The sequence below is a fragment of the Taudactylus pleione genome, unplaced genomic scaffold (assembly GCF_031769625.1).
Source record: "Taudactylus pleione unplaced genomic scaffold, aTauple2 ptg000541l, whole genome shotgun sequence".
NCBI classification, from domain to species: Eukaryota; Metazoa; Chordata; class Amphibia; order Anura; family Myobatrachidae; genus Taudactylus; species Taudactylus pleione.
This window is the reverse complement of record NW_028284943.1, coordinates 411727-432457: the sequence shown is the minus strand read 5'-3', so window position 1 is coordinate 432457 and position 20731 is coordinate 411727. Positions and strand designations below refer to the sequence as shown.

At 45.3% G+C, this 20731-nt stretch overlaps 1 protein-coding gene across 1 annotated transcript in view; it reads left to right on the top strand.

Annotated features, from left to right (window-relative positions):
* Positions 1–20731, top strand: part of MACF1 (microtubule actin crosslinking factor 1) — a 269121-nt gene that overhangs the window by 175834 nt on the left and 72556 nt on the right. The window contains exons 60-66 of the mRNA XM_088451201.1: positions 120–286; positions 13875–14034; positions 14313–14639; positions 16934–17018; positions 17151–17392; positions 17499–17705; positions 19919–20038. Of these exons, the coding sequence (XP_088307327.1) occupies positions 120–286; positions 13875–14034; positions 14313–14639; positions 16934–17018; positions 17151–17392; positions 17499–17705; positions 19919–20038 (1308 nt within the window). The remainder of the gene's footprint in view (positions 1–119; positions 287–13874; positions 14035–14312; positions 14640–16933; positions 17019–17150; positions 17393–17498; positions 17706–19918; positions 20039–20731) is intronic.

Below are 20731 nucleotides of genomic sequence, written 5' to 3'. Positions count from 1 at the left end.
TAGTCCTTATTAACTGCAACTTTCTCTTGAAGGTAAACCTATCCAAAATGCTTTTTTAAAAAAAAATGCTTATTTACACATCCATCTATCATTAATCTCTTTTCACCTGCTGCCCCTAGCTCCTGCAGCTTCTCTTGGATGATCGTAGAGCTACTGTGGACATGATTCAGGTGGAAGGGGCAAGAATCGCAGAGGGTGCTGATCCAGCAGATGGAGACAAAATAAGTCGCCAGTTAGAGACCCTTAAGGAGAGTTGGTCATCTTTGCTCCAGAAGGCGCAGTCAAGGTGTGCTTAGAATCTTTTTTTTTTGTCTTGACCCAACACATCACTTCACATCATGTGAAGATTGTGAAGGATGCAATGCTTGATTCAGGGGAAGCCATACTCTGTTCACAAGTTTATGTATACTTTGTAACATTTAATAAAATATATGAGCAGAAGTCATTTCCAAAGTTATACCCCTATTCTACTTCAGGGTCCATAGGGGGTCCACAGGGTTGACCTTGGGGTTATAGCTGGAACAGGATCCATGGGCACCACACAGTTAAGCTTTTAGCTCCCAGGATGCACTTGGGTCCTCCTCTATACCCCGCCCCCGAGCCACAGGCACCCCAGTGTAAGCTGGTGCCCGGCCGGAGTCGGTCACCGCGCAGGGGGGCTGCAGGAGCAGCCCCCAAAAGCTTTTATTTTAAGTTAAATTTTATTTATTTTTAATCTATTTTTACTACAGACGGCAGCGAAGGGCTGTCTGTACAGACGCCCACGCTGCCGCTCTGATCCCCGACTGGCGCCGCGACGCCAGTACTGATCTGGGGATCGCGGCGGGAGGGCAGAGTCCGTACTAGCCGGACTCTGTCTACCTCCCAGGACTGCTGCCGGAGTCGCCGGGGATTCAGGTAAGCCGCGCGTCGCTGGCTAGCGGCGGCGCGCGGAATGCCTTAAATGCAGTCCTTTAGCCTCCGGTCCGGGGGACAGACCGGAGGCTGCTGGCAGTGGCGGCGGGCCCCCCCCATAACCCGTGGGACCACTAGACCACCAGGGATAACCGGCAAGCGGGAAGCCAGCATCCCTGGGGTTAATGGCCAGCCAGGGGAGGAAGCCTTCCCTGTCAGCGGCTCCTCCCCTCAGCTCAGCGCGCCTTTCAGCACGCAGTCTGGCGTCGCTGAGCTGCAGATTCCTCGGCCACTCCTCCTCTGAGGTCTCCAGCGGCCATTTTCCCAGTGGCAGCGCAGATCTCAGGGAGCACGCGGACCGGTCCCCCTGTGTACCTCTCCCCTGATTAAGGACAGCGTACACAGCACTATAGCCCTCCCAGACACTGAATCTGGGCAGGTTGATTGTAGTGTAAAGGTGCAGTGAGTATATCTTCCTGCATGGTATGTGACTTTTTGCTAGTGCTGCCTGTCTGTGCTTATTTTCCGCTTACTGTCAGCTTATATCTATCCCTTTACTTCTCCTACAAGCCCTGCAGGTGTGTGGGGGAGGGGCGTTTCTACTGACCTCACTTATATAGATCACGTATTTGTGAGGTCCGTCACATACAGTTGTGTGCTACTCAGTGCCATATTGTGGGCTGTTGTTCAGCACACCGGTGAGTGCGTTTTACTTCTACCCTGGTGCCAGATATATAATATATTCTGTCATGTCAGACGAGGAGGTTGAGCGCTCGGTGGCTCCGGTGTTGGCCTCCTGCGGACGCTGTTCTGCAGGAGTAGATAGGGAGGATTTGTCACAGGATGGCCTGTGTAGTCGATGCCAGGTGGCTCCTGGCCCATCCAGACCTTCTCTGGCGCAGGAACCACCGTGGGCAATGTTTTCTCAAGTGCTGGTGTCTATTGCGGACCGTCTGTCGGTCCCGACTGCTCTCCCTACTAGGGCGGTGCCCCAGCCGACCATCCCCCATTCCCCGGGTGTCCCGCAGTTATTGCGGAGTCCTCCTGGGTCTCAATCAGTTGGTCCCTTTGGGGGGTTGCCTATGTATATACAGGCTTCCCCTGTGCCGCAGCAGCCTGTGGTACCTTTTCAGGCCCCTATGGCGACGCCTCCACCATGGGTGGATGTGCTCTCCAACTCCGTGCAAAATTTGGCGGCCGCTTCCTCGGCTTTTCAGTCAATGTTGCAGACTGACATGCCTTCTAGGATTTCTAAACGCCCACTCATGGCACGGGCTGCTCAGGTATCGGACTCAGAGGGTTCCTCAGATGATGGGGAGGTCCCTGATGACACTGACTCGGACGCCTCGGTCCAGGAAATGGATACCAAGTCGTCCATTAATGTGCGAGCACTAGTTAGGGCGGTGCGAGCTATTCTTCTTATAGAGGATGAGGCACCGGTTCCTAGGTCGAAGTTTCCTAGTTTCAAAAAAACTAAGGTGGCTTCTGCGGTGTTTCCCCTGTCTGATCAGTTGACGGATCATATGGCGGTAGCTTGGCAGGCGCCCAGTAAGAGATTCCTTCCTCAGAAGCGGTTGGCTTCTAATTACCCCTTCCCTGAGGCACATTGTAAAAAATGGGAAACTCCACCGGCGGTGGATTCCCATGTCACCCGTTTAACTCGGGGCGCCACCTTACCATTACCGTCGATATCCTCGCTGAAGGATCCCACGGACAGGAAAGTTGAGACTTGCTTAAAGTCTATTTACTCCCTCTCCGGGGCGGTGGCCCGACCGTCCATGGCCATTTCCTGGGTGGCCAAGGCCATTGAGGGGTGGGCCAATGCATTGGAAGATACCTTCCCGGACGACGCTCCGGATGTCCAGCGGGCGTTGTTGGGACAAATGAGGGACGCCGCTTCTTACATTGGAGAAGCTTCTTTAGATGCTAGTCTGCTGACCTCGCGGGTATCGGCTGCAGCGGTGTCTGCCCGCCGATCCTTATGGTTGCGGTCCTGGAGAGCGGACTCTGATTCAAAGAAAGGTCTGGAGGCCTTACCTTTCAATGGGGAATTACTATTTGGTCCGGACTTGGACAAAATAGTGGACACCCTGGCTAAATCCAAGTCGGCCTTCCTCCCTTCGGCGGCACTGCCTGCTAAGGTTCGGAGTTCGGCTTTTCGTTCCTTTCGGGTTCAGGGTAAGGCGAAAGGTCAGTCCTTCCCGACACAGTCTGCGAGTAAGACGGCCTCTAAACCCAAGAAGCAAGCCTGGAGTGCTCGGCGCCCTTCTTCCAAGCAGGAAGATAAACCTGCGGCCTGATGGGACGGGCCTCCCTCTGGGGGACCTCAGAGTGGGAGGCCGACTTCTTCTATTTGCCCAGTGCTGGCACAATACCACCACGGATGCCTGGGTTCGAGAAGTGGTCTCCCAGGGGTACGCCCTGTCTTTTCGGCACAGACCACCCCACCAGTTTTTCTGCACAAGTCCTTCTCAGGACAAGACCAAGGCGTTACAGGTTCAGGAGGCTATAGAGTCCTTGCTGAAAGCAGGGGTCATTGTTCCCGTTCCTCTATCACAACGAGGGACGGGGTATTATTCGTCTCTGTTTCTGGTGCAGAAACCCAATGGTTCTCATCGCCCTATCCTCAACTTGAAGTCTCTGAACAAATTCCTCAGAGTTCCCAAGTTCAGGATGGAAACGTTACGTTCCATCATTCTGGCGATGGAACCGGGGGATTACATGGTGTCCCTGGACATCCAGGACGCCTACCTCCATGTTCCGATAGCATCTTCACACCAGCGGTATCTGAGGTTCGCTATCCTTCAACACCACTATCAGTTCCGGGCGCTACCCTTTGGTCTCTCCACGGCACCGAGGGTGTTCACGAAGATTATGGCGGTCATGGCCGCACATCTTCGGAACCAGAATGTACGGCTGCTGCCGTACCTGGACGACCTCCTGTTGCTGGCGAGCTCCCCGGAGGTACTGCTTCAACATCTCCACCTGACGATCGCTTGCCTGCAAGCACACGGGTGGTTGATAAATTGGAAAAAGTCCTCCCTGATTCCATCACAGCGGATGGTTCATTTGGGAGCCCTGCTGGATTCGCGTCAGCAAAGGATCTTCCTGACTCCGGAGAAGGTCGCCTCACTACAGCTGCGGATACGCAGTTGCCTGAGCCGTTGCCGCCTGTCGGTCCATTCGGCTATGAGAGTTCTGGGGTCCATGATGTCGACATTCGACATGGTGGAATTTGCCCAGTTCCATTCCCGGCCCCTGCAGGGGCTGATTCTATCAGAATGGAACGGGTTACCTCACCGGATCCGCTCTCAGGTGCTGGTGTTGTCTCCGGACGTTCGGCTATCTTTGGCTTGGTGGCTTCAGACAGCTCATCTGGTCGAGGGGCGCCCATTTTGGGTCCCGGACTGGGTCCTGCTCACGACGGATGCCAGTCTCCGGGGTTGGGGGGCAGTGACCGGCTCTTTGTCGCTTCAGGGTCGTTGGTCAGCGGAAGAAGCACTTCTCCCCATCAACATCCTGGAACTGCGGGCAGTATACAAGGCCCTGCAGTCGTCCGGCCCCGCTCTTCACGGAAGGGCGGTACAGGTGCAGTCCGACAACGCCACCACGGTGGCGTATATCAATCACCAAGGCGGAACTCGCAGTCAGGCAGCGATGTCGGAGGTGTCTCGTATCCTGTCTTGGGCGGAGGGTCACATTCCAGTGATCTCGGCGGTCTTCATCCCCGGAGTCCTCAATTGGGAGGCGGACTTCCTCAGCCGTCACGACGTGCATCCCGGGGAATGGTCGCTTCACCCAGAGGTGTTTCAGCTACTCGTGGACAGGTGGGGACTGCCGGAGCTGGACTTGATGGCCTCCCGTCACAATCACAAGTTGCCCGTTTACGGGTCAAGGACAAGAGACGCAGGTGCAAGTCTGGTGGACGCGCTGTCGCTGACATGGACGTTTCACCTGGCGTATCTGTTTCCTCCGATATCCCTGCTTCCTCGGGTTCTGCGGAAATTCAAGCAGGACGGCGGCATGCTCGTGCTGGTAGCTCCGGCCTGGCCCAGACGTCCTTGGTACTCCGATCTGAGGAGCCTCTCCATCGACGTTCCGTACCTTCTTCCTCAACGTCGGGACCTGTTGTCTCAGGGGCCCTGCCTTTACCCGGATCTGGGTCGGCTGTCTTTGACGGCGTGGCTCTTGAGACAGCCGTCTTGAGGTCTCGGGGCTTCTCCAGTTCGGTTATTGGTACGATGCTCAGGGCACGCAAGCCTGCTTCAGCACGGATTTATCACAGAGTGTGGCACACTTACTTTCAGTGGTGTGAGTCCAGACTTTATGATCCTCAGGTGTTCCGAGTTTCTAGGATCTTGGAATTTCTTCAGTCAGGATTGGATCTCGGCTTACGCCTTGCATCTCTGAAGGTTCATGTGTCCGCCTTGTCCGTGTGGTTTCAACGGCGGATTGCAATACTACCAGACGTTCACACCTTTTTCCAAGGTGTTATCAGGATCCAGCCTCCCTTTGTGCCTCCGGTGGCTCCTTGGGACTTGGCGGTGGTGCTACGGGTCCTGCAGGGTCCTCCGTTTGAGCCTCTTGAGGCGGTGGAGCTCAAGTGGCTGACATTTAAGACGGTTTTTCTCCTGGCAATTGCTTCGGCCAGGAGGGTGTCTGAATTGGGGGCGCTTTCCTGTCGCCCTCCTTTCCTAATTTTTCACCAGGACAGAGCGGTGCTCCGCACTCGTCCTGAGTTTTTGCCCAAAGTGGTCTCGAAGTTCCATATTAATCAGGAACTTGTTGTGCCAGCTTTTCAGTCCCCTGATCTTACAGCTGGTGAGACTTCCTTAGATGTGGTCCGGGCGCTTAGAATTTATGTAGACCGGACGGCTTCGGTTAGGAAGTCTGATTCCTTGTTTATCCTCTTTGGTTTTCACAAGAGGGGTTGGCCTGCCAACAAACAAACGTTAGCCCGTTGGCTTCGTTCCGTTATTTGTGAGGCTTATGCACAGGAGGGCTTACCTGTGCCAGCCTCTGTTAAGGCTCATTCCACTCGTTCTGTGGGTCCCTCTTGGGCTGCTAGACGTGGCGCTTCTGTTCAGCTGTGTAGGGCGGCCACTTGGTCTTCAATTCAAACGTTTTTGAGGTTCTATGCGTTTGACACCTTTGCCTCTCAGGATGCATCCTTTGGGCGCCGGGTACTCCTTTCAGCACAGGAGCGTCCCCGCCCTTAGTTGTACTGCTTTGGGACATCCCCAAGGTCAACCCTGTGGACCCCCTATGGACCCTGAAGTAGAAAACAAGAGATATGGTAAGAACTTACCTTTGTTATCTCTGTTTCTACGAAGTCCATAGGGTCCACAGGGCGCCCGCCCTGACGCACCTGGCTTCAAATGGGCTGTGTGGCTGGTCACCGGTTTTCCGTCTCCTATTGCTGTGAGTATGGTTTCTTGTGTGTTCCAGTCTTCCTTCTCTCTGTTCCATATTCTCCTCCGGCCTAGGCTGCTTACCAACTGGGGTGCCTGTGGCTCGGGGGCGGGGTATAGAGGAGGACCCAAGTGCATCCTGGGAGCTAAAAGCTTAACTGTGTGGTGCCCATGGATCCTGTTCCAGCTATAACCCCAAGGTCAACCCTGTGGACCCTATGGACTTCGTAGAAACAGAGATAACAAAGGTAAGTTCTTACCATATCTCTTGTTTTACACTGACTTAAAAATCCCGTGTTGATGCACGTGAACACGCATCAACCCGGGATTTTTGTCGGTGTAAACAGATCGACCTGGGTCCAGTGACCCAGGAATCCAACCCGGCTAGCTTGCAGGGTTGAGCACGAGTCGTTTCCGTGTCACCCTGCAGCGTAAACGGCAGGACCTGGGTCACGATGACCCGGGCCGCGCCAAATGCCGCCAGATTGGCCGGCTTCATCTCCAAGCATCCACTGCCGGGCTGACCAGAACGAAACTGTGCACCCCACCCATCCTCCCTGCCTCTGGACTACTACATAGTTGAGGTAAGAGGGTTGCGGAGGCACGGGAAGAAGCACTGCTCCGTAGAGCCGAGTCAGTGGTGACCCGGCTCCAGTGTGAACTGTGCGGTTCTGCGGTGTAAAAGGGGGTCTGATCTGGGTTGGAAACTTTGGTGTAAAGTTGGTATAATTATCTATTCCTCTGTGTTATGTGCTATCTGCATTTGTACTGCTGCAGGCTCAACTTCTAGGTGTAAGGAGAAGGCAGCATATAGTGATACGTATTTAAAAAAAAAAAAAAAATGCTAAAGAGATCTTGATAAAACTCTGTGCAATAACTTGGCGATTGCACTTCATGTCTGAGGAATTTCTCATAATTTATGTAATGCAGAACGTTGTTCCTCATATGTCCTATGAAAAAGGGCCATTCCACTGCAAAATTACGAATTTTAAAGATGATATTTTGGAGTGAGAAAAACAAGTACAGTATATTCCTCTCTGATATCCTACTGAGGTATCATGATAAAAGTTTTAAATATTTATACACTTCTACTCTAGAGGAGGTACATGTCAAAAAACTTAATAGAGCCTATATATATCTCTCAGAAAAAAACATTTTGTAGCTGATGAGTCAGGCTCCTGCTTGAAATGTAAACTAGACCATGCTAATCTCTACCAGTGTTTTTGAGAATTCACAATACTAGACTATTTTTTTGGAATAACGTCTTAGCATATATAGATTTGGTAACCGGGCAGAATCTTCCGAGGGACACAATCCCCATATTATATTGTAACTTTAAAAATTATATTCCTTAGATCCTCACATATCCTGGCCTTTAAACAAAGAACAAAAGGGGAAATAATTAGACGATTTCTCAGAAGATGATTCTATCTAAATGGACATTCCCTCCTTTTTCTCACTGAAGTTGAACAAGTCCTCTTAGAGATCTTATATTTTGAGAGATGCACTACATTTCCTGACATAGAAATAGGGGAATCGGTATGACATATCGCTGGACATAAGCCCGGCGGATGAAATACCGACGCTGGAAGTCCGGCAGATGAAGATCCAGACGGCGCCTGGTAAGTATCGTAACCCTCCCCTCTCCCCCCTAAACCCTAAATCTCCCTTAGGGGTGCTTAACCCTAACCTCCCCCCAGGGGTGCCTAGCCCTAGCCCCCGCTTTATAAACCTAACCCTACCAGGGGGGTGCCTAGCCCTAACCTCCCCCTGGGGGTGCCTGACCCTAACCCCCCCCCCTTCCCCTAGCCTAATCCTAACCCTCTCGGGGGTAAGGAGCCTAACCCTAATTCCCCCGGGCGTCCCTAACCCCCGCCCCCCCCCCCCCCCCCCCCTGCTGTGCAGCTAACAGGTCCCGACGCCCGGCTTACCTACATTTGCTATGCCGGGCCTCAGGATTTCGGCGTGAGGCTGATGATAGGTGTCTGTATTTAGACGCCTATCATTAGTCCCATGCCAGGATTTCACAGTCAGGAAGCCAGCGGTCGGCATTTCAACCGCCGACTTCCAGACTACATACCAGAAAAAGGGGCTAGATAAATTTTATGCCAAATGAGCAATATTAGAGTCTACTGACTGGCATCTGTATAGTCAAAGATTAAGCCTGATCCGTAGCTTAAAGCGTAAATTACATGAGGTACCACCAATTTTGAGTTATATCATTTCACTCAACCTTGGACTTCCTATAATGACATGCTACTGACCTGGTTTCACAACCACTTCATCATTGTTAGGAGATATGGGCTCCCCCAAATAGACCCAATTTAATTTCCTTTTGTCCACATCCTTCACATGGATGTCTTGACAGGTGATGGGATACCTTTATGCACCAAGTAGACAGGGTCCCTTGTTGTTTTACTTTTTGCTGTTATTGAATGTTATGTCTCTTGCTTTTCTGTACTTGTTGCTGAATGTTCTGCTCCAACATGCTACAGCTTACTTACAGAATGATTGCTGTGATCCTAGTCAGTATGTAACATTGAATAAAAAAATTATTCTTATCTATCATTGGGGGCGATTCAATTGTTGTTTAAGACACGCTAATTAATGGGTACCCAATGTTACCATTCAATTGTTTTTGGGCGCACATTAATTACCTTGCTTGTTGCACCTAGTTAGACCAGGTTTAGTCGCGTAAAACAGGTTAACGGCTAAACCCATCTAAAGTTCTGGTTAGGGCGCCCAAATAGCAGTTTTGGCACCCAAAACCATGACTACTTGCTCTTCAACGGAGATTGTGAGGGTTAAACTGCAATTCCAAGAACACAAACCGGTTGAGATCAATGCTGTAAGGTTTGCATTACTCACAAGGGACACTAAAACGTAAAAGCATAAATATAAGTGTTTTGCATGTCACATGGTGGGACATAAAGCCTTTGAAATAAATAGATGCAAGTGGTGCGCAGCAAAAGAAGCATGATAAAAGAAACAAGTCCGCTTTAAATGTAACAGACAGTCGCAGGTAGGATTGCTGGTACATGGACTCGGAAGAAACAAGGCATTGCAATCAAGAATGGTTTACATCACTGAGCATGTGTGATACTGTAATAGTCAGAGGGATTGGAGACGAAGTCCTTACAGGCACAAAAGTCACTGTGAGCCTGAAAATAAAAGGTGAAACTGTAGGTCTCGGACATCAAAGATGTCATGTGTACCAGAATTTGGGACAAACCTCATTGCTATAAGCATTCTAGACAATAAAGGCTTCAAGGTCAAGTTTGCAGAGGGCAATTGTGTTGTGAAAAATAATAGGGACTGTAATAGCAACAGCAACCCAGTGCCAGCAACTATATGTCCTAGACACAGTGCTGTGCGATGACTGTCTCTGAGACAAATCACCCTAAGGAACCATGGCACAAGCAGCTTGGCCCCCTGGGTTATGATAACGTCCAAAAACTTCTTGATGGAATGATGATGAGCATAGCCATGAGTGATAAAAAGAAGCCGGCGTGTGAGAGCTGTATAATGGGTAAGCAGACCCGCAGTCCCTTCCCAAAAGTCAGCAACAAGAGCTGAAGGACCAGTAACATTGGTGCACACAGACGTGTGTGGCCCAATGGAAGTATAATCGATAAGTGAGATATCGATTTCACGAGAATGACATATTTGCTTAATCAAAACCAAGAGTGACGTCGTGAACATAATATTAAACTACTAAGTCTAATGGAGACTCAAATGGGTCAGAAATTAAAAATCTTGATAGCTGACAATGGTGGGGAATATGCTGTTTGAATGTGGTGGGTACACATTCCTGTGACTTGCATGCAAGCACCTTCGGAGGAGCGTTTTTTTGTTTGTTTGTTTTTCACAGTAAGCTTTATTTATAAAATCTTGTGGCCAGGACTAAAATCTTGATCGCCATGGCGACCAGGATTTGTCGAGCCCTGATCTAACTTGAGGCTAGAACCAAGAATCACAGCACAAGTCTGTTTAGTTGGATATGCCTAAGGCTGGAAGCATGTGTGAGTTGGAGACTTCCATTGTGGATACACAATTGCATAACAGGAGTTCTGTAAGAATAAAGGGAAGGCCCACAAGAGATGATATGAGGAGTTTGTAGATATCGCTTCCTGCGAACCCCAAAATATATCAGAGGCAAAATGAAGCAGTGACTGGGAAAAAATGGCAGTTTGCAATCGAAAAATTGCATCATTGCATGACAGTAATACGTGGACTCTTGTGAACAAGCCAAATCGCCACAAGACAATCAAGAACAAGTGGTCCTTCTATAACAAGTTAAATGTAGACAGAACTGTTGCCCGTTACAAAACCCGTCTTGTCACTAAAGGATATATACTGTATGTACGCAGAAATTCTGGATTGACTACAGTGAAGTCGTCTTGCTTGTGGCAATGTGCAATACCTTTGTTTAGTCATAGCCAATTCTGCCATGTATAATTTATTGCTGTACCAGTTAGATATGTTTTGATTCAGAATTCCTGCATGAGTATTAAGATGAAGAGATTTATATGGAATCTCCTGAACATCATAATGATGACATGTTCCAAGAAAAAGTATTTTTGTTTAAAGGAAGCATTTTAAAGTCTGAAGCAGAGGTGGCTGGTACGTTAAGTTATATGCGCTACTTTTCCAAATGGACTTTATACAAAACAATAGAGCAGAGACTGTTCATCATTATTGTGTATGTCTTGTTACTAGCAGGTCAAGGAAAACACATAGCCAGTGTCAAGCATCTGTTAGATCAGAAGTTCAAGTCGAAAGACTCGAGGCCTGCACATCACCTGGTAGGCTTGGGAAACTTGCAAAACTTGACCAAAGGAACTGGCACAGTTGATTAACAGGGATATGTTGATGCAGAACTTAACAAGTATGCAATGTCCGATGCAAAACCTGTAAATACTCCCTTTGACAAAGGGGAAGAAATACAGGCTATGAAAAGGATTCCTTATCAGATCGCCTAGTATTGGAACTCAACCTGACATTACAGATGCTGTAAGCTGAGTGAGTCAGTTTGCCATTAATCCTAGGAAGCAACACTGGACTGCAGTTACAAGAATCCTAAAGTATCTATAAAGAGTCAAAATTCCTTTTAATTTAAAATTTCCAAGCATGGAAATTCTAAACTGAAATCCTTCTGTGATGCCGACTGGGGAGCAGATGAGTGTGGCAGTCTTTCATACATGGGCTGGGCAACCAGGAAACAACCCACTGTTGCCCTATCCACCTTTGAGGCAGAGTATATGGCACTTGTAGGGTCAGCCAAGGTAGCCTTATACTTAAAGGAAACTTTATTTGAATTGGGTCTTATGGAACAGGATGGAGCCATTAACATAGAGTGTGACAATAGAGGTGCAGTAGACTTGTCCTACAGCACAAAGCACCATGGACTGTCTAAGCACATAGCTATCAGACATCACTTCATCCGTGAGTTAGTGGAAAGGAAGTCGTCCAGCGTCACCTTTGTGGTGAGTGAAGATCACGTCGCATGATTTGATGACAAAGGGACTGATGTCACAAGCTCTGTGTTAGGTCCTAAAAGTATGTGGTCTGGAATATATTTGATATGTGTTAATATGTTTCATTGGGGTTTTTTTTTTTTTATTTTCTATGTATAACCCAAATGTTTCTGGTTACAGGATGGGCATATAAATAATTATTGAATAAAGTGTGATATATGTTTTTATGTAACAAGAGACAACATAGAGCTAGGGGGGTGTTAGAGAGGGGATGCAATGGGGAAGCCGGCTGACATTATACCGACAGCCGGGTTCCCGACTGTCATATCCCGGCGAGGGTGAAATGCCCGGCGTCTAGATGTAGACGCCGCTCATTTCCCCGACGCCGCGAGACTGGCGCCCGGCATCCCGATCGAAGGGATGCCGGGCGCCGCGGGGGGTTAGGATTAGGGCTCCCAGGGGGGACTTAGGGTTAGGCACCCCCCCGGGAGTTAGGGTTAGGCTAGGGGGAGGCAGGGTTAGGCATCCCCGGGGGGAGGTTAGGGTTAGGCACCCCCCCCCCCGGGGGACTTAGGTTCAGGCAGCAGGGAAGGGGGGGGTTAGGTTTAGGCACTTGGAGGGGAGGTTAGGGTTAGGCACCCCTAAGGGAGGGTTAGGGTAGGGGGGTAGGTTAGGTTAGTTAATACTTACCTGGAGACGATCGGGATTTCCAGCGCTGTCGGGCTGCCGCTGCCGGGATCTGTTCCAGTGTCAGGCTGCCGCTGCCAGGAATCAAACCGCCGGCCGGCGGTATTTCATACCGATTCCTTGGAGTGGAGTGCACTCCAGCACTGTAAATAGTGTTGAATGTATAATGTTAAAATTATATATATATGCATATAAAGATCTATAAATAGTATGTGCAGAATATAACAATCCAAATTCTCATTTTTGTTGGAAACCCTACAAGATAGCTTAAAAAGATGTGCAGTCATTTAGCACTTCTGATTCATACTATGTGCCGAATTCTTTTAGAGGCGAAATCGGGCATCAGATTGGACGATTTCGCGGGTGATATCGGTCGCGATCTGACGGCGGATTTCTCCAACGACGGCGAAAAAATGACAGTTTTTCGCCTAAAACTGGATAAAACTTTTCTCCAGCCTACTGTAGATCAGGCGAAAAAAAAAAAAAATCCCTATATTTGGGTAAAAATGTGGGGATTTTTTTCAGAAGCCTTTGGAAAGACTCTCTAATGATAGTTTAGCGGAAATCATTTTCGTAAGTGTTTTACTTTGGCAAAAAACGGCCGCTGAAATTTCAGTCGAAAAATTATAATTTTTTCGGTGAAAAATGCATTTAACGTATTGGGTCTGGTATTTCAGAGGGCCGTAACGATGCGCCAAGTATTTTAAACATTGCACGTGGCTGGTGCAGGCGTTTTTTAAATCGCTAAAAAAAAACGCCTGTGCCTGCCACGTGCGATGTTTAAAACACTTGACGCATTCTTACGGCCCCCGAAATACCAGACCCAATACGTAAAACGCAGTTTTCACAGAAAACAAGATGTAGCCCGAAATTTCAGAGGTTGTTTTTCGCCAAAGTACGCAGCTTACAATTTTTTTTTTTTTGCTAAAGTATCATTAGGGGTGCTGTCCAAAGGGTTCTGAGAGAAATCCTCACATTTTTACCCCAAAATAGGGGTTTTGCACATTCTCCATTTTTACATGAAAAATCGTCGATAAGTTATCGCAGATGCGATAATATCGCCAAAAAATCAGGGATATCATCGCCGGTAATTGAATCCGGCCCTATGTTCCTATGTTGGTCTATCCATAACAGTACAAAGAGGCCCTAGAGATGGCAAAGGAAACACAATTTATTATGCTGTACACTTTATTATACTATGTAGGCCTAAAGTGTCTCCATGCAATGACTTTTAGTAGGACTATTGGCAGCCTGGGACACGTAAGGCACAAATCTTTCTTCTCTACCTAAAATATTTTCAGTTTTAAAATGATCCTGAAGCTTTTAATTAAATATGCATATAAGACAATAAACATCTTTACACCTTTCATACTGAAATTTTAATGTTGTGGTCGTCTTTGCACAGGCATAAACAACTTGATGACATATTGGTATTAGCCAAACAGTTTCATGAGACAACTGACCCCATATTTGACTGGCTGTCAGCCACAGAAAAAAAATTGGGAAATTCTGAACCAATCGGAACTCAAACTGCAAAAATTCAGCAGCAGATCTTACGCCACAAGGTATGACTAGAGGGGAGATCAGCATTTGGACACGTACAGTAGAATTCTAGACATAAACGTTTACTTGAGTTAGACCGTTGTATTGCTTGTGTCTTATCTGTATGTTACATGTATTACATTTGTTTTACATCTGTTCTTTTTAATTTACAATTTTACATTTGATATCATTAGTTCATTTATGTTATTTCATTCTTTGTTTAATTTTATTAATTTTGTTCACTTCTGTTTTGTTTTTATTTTTCTGTCCTTTTGGTGTGTTTCTTCTGGGTTATTTCCAGAGTCTAGAGGATGACGTAACAGTCCATGAGACTGCTGTGCATGAAGCCAGCAGGCTAGTAGACTGTCTCTCTGCCCTCTGCTGTAGAGCTGAACGTGATAGGCTGGCACAGAGACTAGATTTCTTGCATGCTCGGTACAGTGAGGTGCAGAATCTGTGCAGCAGAAAAGGTGACTTGCTGGGGCAAGCTTTGAGCAATGCCAGGCTGTTTGGGGAGGACGAAGTGGAAGTCCTGAACTGGCTGGCGGAAGTAGAGGATAAACTAAACTCTGTCTCTGTGAAGGATTACAAGCTGGAGGTCCTGCAGACGCAGCACACAAACCAAATGGTACCCAGATTTACATACATTTTTTATTTATTTTGTTTCCATTTATTTTGGTTCTCATGATTTTTGTATATCCTTTTAGATCATCGCACATTGTTAAATGTCCAGTAAGTTAATTAATTTGATAAGTTGGTTCACTTACCTACACTAGCACTGAGTGTGAACTGGCCATTGCATTGCTATTACAAGCTTTAACTGGCCTGGAGGAGAGCCATCTGACCTGAGATTTCTTGAGACCAATGTGATTACATAATTGTTTTAGGCTGCTTTGCTTTTGAGAAATTGAATTATAAAAATATTTTTTATTGCCAGTGCTGACAAAGTTGTTAGAATAATTAGTCGTAATGCAGCTGTACAATAAACAGAACGTACCAGCAGTAATCAGTGCCAGAGAGCCCCAGTGCCATCAGCTAAGCAGTAATCAGTGAGTGTATTAACCATACTGACATGTTCAACTAGTAAACTGGCACTCGCTAGTCTGTTACTAATGCATTAGTCACTAGCAAACACATAACAGATGGTAGAATATCACAGAGAAATTAAATTTCAACATTTAACACAGGCTTTTTACTTTTACTGATATATACACTTATTTTAGGTCTTTATTTTTCTGTAGAACATTCTATATTTCCGATCTTTATTTAGGCAAGTTAATCAATGTGTTTTTTTTATATATATATATATATATATATATATATATATATTCCCATCTCATTGTCAATTGGGGGTGGGGAATATTTAGGGCAGGGGTGGGGAACCTTTTTTCTGCCAAGGGCCATTTTTAATATATATAACATTATTTGCGGGCCCGGTGCAGGCCACGCCTCCGTGTGCTGTCACACAGGGATGGGGCCACAATCGCCAGTGATTACAGCAATGCCCAGAGCATCCTGAGTACGCTCCACACGGCACTGCTGCATAGATTCTGGCCACAGGGTGCCATTATAGGCACCCTACCAGATGAGACTAGCAGAAAAAAGCTCAGAGGGCCAGACCTAATGATTCCGGGGGCCTTATACATTCCCTGGGCCTGAGGTTCCCCATCCCTGATCCTAGGGTAACTGGTGCACAACAAAGGTAAATATGCACAACAGTGCTGCAACTGGTAGGAACCAATCAAATATTTGTGCTAGTAATGCTTACGAAATTAAAAATATTGGAAGATTTGGCTGCTGTGTTTTTTACATTTATATGATCTGCCATTTAGTCTCAGGTAAGCAGATACAAGAACCAGAAGTAGCTGTGGTTCTGCCAATTACTTGTAAGCTCTATTTAGAATATAAGACTGCATGCTTTTCCAGTGATGTAAATAGGTCGTTCTAGCTTCTTACAGCGCATTTGAGGTTATTGAATCTGTGGCTGCATCATACCCTACCCTGATTCTCATTTTGATATAAAGAGAGACAACTATTTTTTGTTTCTTTTAACATACTGAGAAAGCCTCCACAGAATATTTGGTAATGACTTTCTTTATTACTACATTGTTTGCATGACAATTTTTCAGTATCTTAAAATCTTAATACCCTGAAACAGCTACTTCTCCATTATTAATTTACCCATGACTCTAATACTTTACAGTATTTTCCAAATACATTTTTAGATGTCCTTCTAACAGTACTGCTAGCCTATTATTTTTATGCCGTCACACTGCATCGGCTGTTGGCCCCTGCCGTCACACTGCGCCAGCTGCTGGCCCCTGCCGTCACACTGCGCCAGCTGCTGGCCCCTGCCTTCTTCTCAGCACATGAAATGCCAGTACCTTTAGACAATTCTGATGATTCTAGATTGATGAAAATAAAAACTTTTATAAGTACTTGTCCTAATGTAGCAATATCAGGTATTGAAGTGAATAAAAGCAATCCATACCGAATAATTTCCTTTTTGTAATAAGCCCCAAACTGCCATAGGTTTCTTAACCGTTACCTGCATGAGCTTACAGTCTGCAATGATCATATATATTCACACATTCTTTTTAAATATATCTTTTTAAATAAGCATCTGGAGGAGTAGGATAACTATAAGGATCTAAGGGTTTGGTCAAGCTCAGTCGTGCACACCAAAATAGGTTCTGCGCATCTATATAATGCTTGTAGTACAGTTATTGTGATGAAAATCTAATCATACACACCTTAATATATGTACAGTAGTAAAATCTGTATAAAAGACTGACTTCTGATATTGGTTTCAAATCACTTAGCTGTCTTTGCCATGTTCTTATGTTAACCAGGAAAGTATAGACTTGTTGTCTTTCTACTTTGATGTCCTGGTCTGATGATTTTTTCTATAATATCACCCAGACTCTCAGTGAAGAAATTATAAACAGAAAGAGACATGTGGATCAGGCTGTCAAAAACGGACAGGCTCTGCTAAAGCAGACAACAGGTGATGTACATTCTCAATCACACTTTGCTGTTTTGTGTACCGTATATAAGTTTATTGGATAGTCTGACAATAAAACTGTACATTGTTGTGGATGTTAGTGCTGCTGTGATGTATATTGCTTTCATACTGTAGGAGAGGAGGTGCTGCTGATCCAGGAGAAGTTGGATGGTATCAAGACCCGTTACTCTGAGATTACAGCATCCAGTGGGAAAGCTCTCCGAACATTGGAGCAAGCCCTGCAGCTGGCCAGCAAGTTCCAGACTACTCACGATGAACTAACTAGTTGGCTGGGACAGGTAGAGGAGGAACTGGCTCAGTCAAGCAAGCAGTCTCCTGCTGGAGATCAAATTCCACAATTCCAGCAGCGACAAAAGGTGAGAAATAATTGAAATTATATAGTTGAAATAATGCGACTAGTTGATGACTCATTTAATACATGCATAACAAATTATTGACAAACTTCTACTTATTTTAATCCAGGAATTAAAAAAGGAGGCCATGGAGTATCGTATTGTTCTCGACACTATAAATGAAGTGGGCAGTGCCCTGTTGGAGCTGGTACCTTGGAGGGCTCGAGAAGGTCTAGATAAACTTGTCTCAGATGCAAATGAGCAGTATAGGTCAGTCAGTGCCACCATCGGACACAGAGTGGATCAAATAGATGCTGCCATTCAAAGATCACAGCAGGTAATGAACCATCTCCCTGCTCTCTGTAAATTATTTACTGTTCTGAGAACAGTATTAACAAAGTTGGACAGGCTGTATGTTTTTTGGGGTTATACTCCCCCATTTTTATACTGTCCTTCCAGTGCACAATAGACTTTGCAGGAGAAATGTGGCCTCGGATGTTGGTAGCATGTGGTTGGATGGCTACTGGCCCACCCTGTCATGTGCCATGAAAATGTATACACCCCCCTTAGATAGATCACATTTGTGATCACTGTTTTTGCTAATTTTATTGGGTGGGTAAAACAAATAGTCATTTCAAATATCTTCTTGTATTTTCCACAGCCTGATTTAAATGTTATTCTGGTACAACTGCACTTAGCATCTGTATAACTTTGATTTCCACAATCATAACTATGTAGAGGTGGGAGGTCTCTTATCCATGATGCTTGTGGTGTATTTGGAGAATCATTTTTAAAATATACTTCAGTACTTTTATAAATGACTTCTGCCTTTACCCACGCTGCTCAATAAATTGTGTAGATGTGTACTCCTTATGGCGACTGTAGGAGAGGCGCTCAGGGATCATGTCTGTGTGTAGGTGGCCTAATCACAGAACAGCAGCAATTAATTCGTTTCTTTCTGGTTTTCAAAACTGTCTGGATGAAGGTATTCTAGTTAAACAGTCGTAATTCCTATGTATCAGACACAAGTGATGTCACCTCACTTATCTTAAAATACACCATAGCTTTGACTTCCTCCATTTTGTTTTCAAGCATGTACAGTATATACGCATTTCTGTTACAATACATCATACAATAATCTTACTCCACAAGATGTCGTTGTGTTTTCTAAGAGGTACTCCCACCCTTATTAAAGAAACTATTTTGACTTCAATTTTAACGGAGTCTTTTTGAGTTTTTTTGAAGCACGTACCTGGCTCATTCACATCCTTCAGCCTCCCTAGGATTCCGTTATGGTTTTCCCAGGAAACACGGTGAAGATATTTAATGGAAAAGATTTAGGTTGTTTATTCTGTAAGGTTTATTCATGGGGGGAGGTTTTGCTTTAAGTAATACCCCCATTGTTTCTATCAAGACTAGGTTAAGGATATTGTTAAAATAATATATTTATAACAACATACAGTTGTTATGGCTTCATACCCATTAGAGTTGCTGAGAATAGACGTGTATCGTCATAATCTTTGTGGTATGTTAACCTTCTTGAAAAGACTTTAGATAATAAAAATTCACTATGAAACACAAGTAATGCAGTGTTAACTGATAACTATCAAAAATAGTGTTCAGTTCTACTGGTCAATTAAATCCAGCTCAGCCCTGGGGTAATGTACATGGCTTTGCAGTTTTCTGCTTCCTGTTTAAAAGCTTTTTGTTTTACAGTTCTGCAGGCTAAATTTCAGTGTCTGTCACTGTATGTGTTCCAAGTTCTATTTGCTATATCCTTGTTGTGTATTCATTGACTGTTCCTTGAGTGCTTAAGAATCCCTAAGCATTGGGTGTATGATGGCACTGGCCTGTGGTCATGTTTGGTCACAGCTTGCCATTGTATTCTGTGATGTGCAGCTTTTGCATGCTTAAAGTCTGTCTTGTTGCCTGCCATATTGAAGGTATGAGGTTCTCGATCCTAGAGAACTAATATTATTTGTTCAGCCAATAAAATGACTGACTTCGCTGTGTGTAGATAAAACATGTAGCAGGGTTGTTCTCCTTCAGAAAGTTGTAGTATATATATATTTATTTTTAGCCTTCTGCATATTTTTTCAAAATATTGTTTTATTTTATGACTTCTTCCTCTGTATTTTCACACCATGTCTTTATATATTCTATTCTAGGCAGAATTGTTTAATTTGCTGTGCACTTGGAAACCCATTGAAATCTGCTTTCTGCATACACTTTTATCTAGTACATAGACCAAACCAAATCTGATCAAGGCAACAACCATTAACAACTGTGTATAGTTGGTATAAAGATATGCCAAAATCCTCTAAGAAAGTTGTAAAGATAAAGCATTGTATTTAGTAAAACCAGCAGGCAGGTTCACAGATGAACACATTCATTAAGTAATCTGAAGGTGAACAACCCTTTTAAAAAGCACATGGGAATCGTGATTTTTGTGGTTGCTACGGTTTAATCCAGCTACAAATGTCAATGTTCAATGTGTCCGCAATGTATGCGCTTCATTGTCCTACTTCGTCTTTGCTCCTTTCCTGCCAGTACGAGCAAGCTGCTGACGCAGAATTAGCCTGGGTGGCTGAGACCAGGAGAAAACTTTTGGCACTGGGGACGATCTGTTTGGAACAGGATCAGACCACAGCCCAGCTCCAGGTGCAAAAGGTATTATTACTGCTGAACCATTCTTGTGCATGTGTAACATTAATGAAAAAATGTACAGTTCTGCTGATCTAGACTCTTCAAAGTGTCTTGTATTATCTGTATTAATAAAAAAATGCATTTGAGTATTTAAGTCTTAAAAAATCCAATCCACAAGTTTAATGACAACTGCAGGTTTAAGAACAAGTCTACTTTTCGTCTGTGCTGGTATTAATGCTCTTGTACTTCTATTTATCTTTTTAATCAACAAGCTTGTGATTGAGGTAAAATGTGCTATAATGTAACCAGAGCTTAGTGGCTTTCCTTACATATGATACAGGTTGAGTCTCCCATATCCAAAATGCTTGGGACCAGGGGTATTTTGGATAACGGAATATTCCGGATTTTGGAATAATTGCATATTATAATGAAATATCTTGGGAATGGGACCCCAATATAGACACATATGTGTTATATTCACCTTATACACATAGCCTGCAGCTCATTTTATACAATATTTTCAATAATTTTGTGGCTCAAGCAAAGTTTGTGTACATACATGAAATAAATTTATGTTTCATTTACACCCTATACACACAGCCTGAAGGTAATTTTATACCATATTTCTCCTTCATCCACTAGGGGACACTGGAGTTCAAGACAGTGGGGGTATAGACGGTGGTAGAGTAGAGCCTGGCACTTTAAAAAAATCTAGAA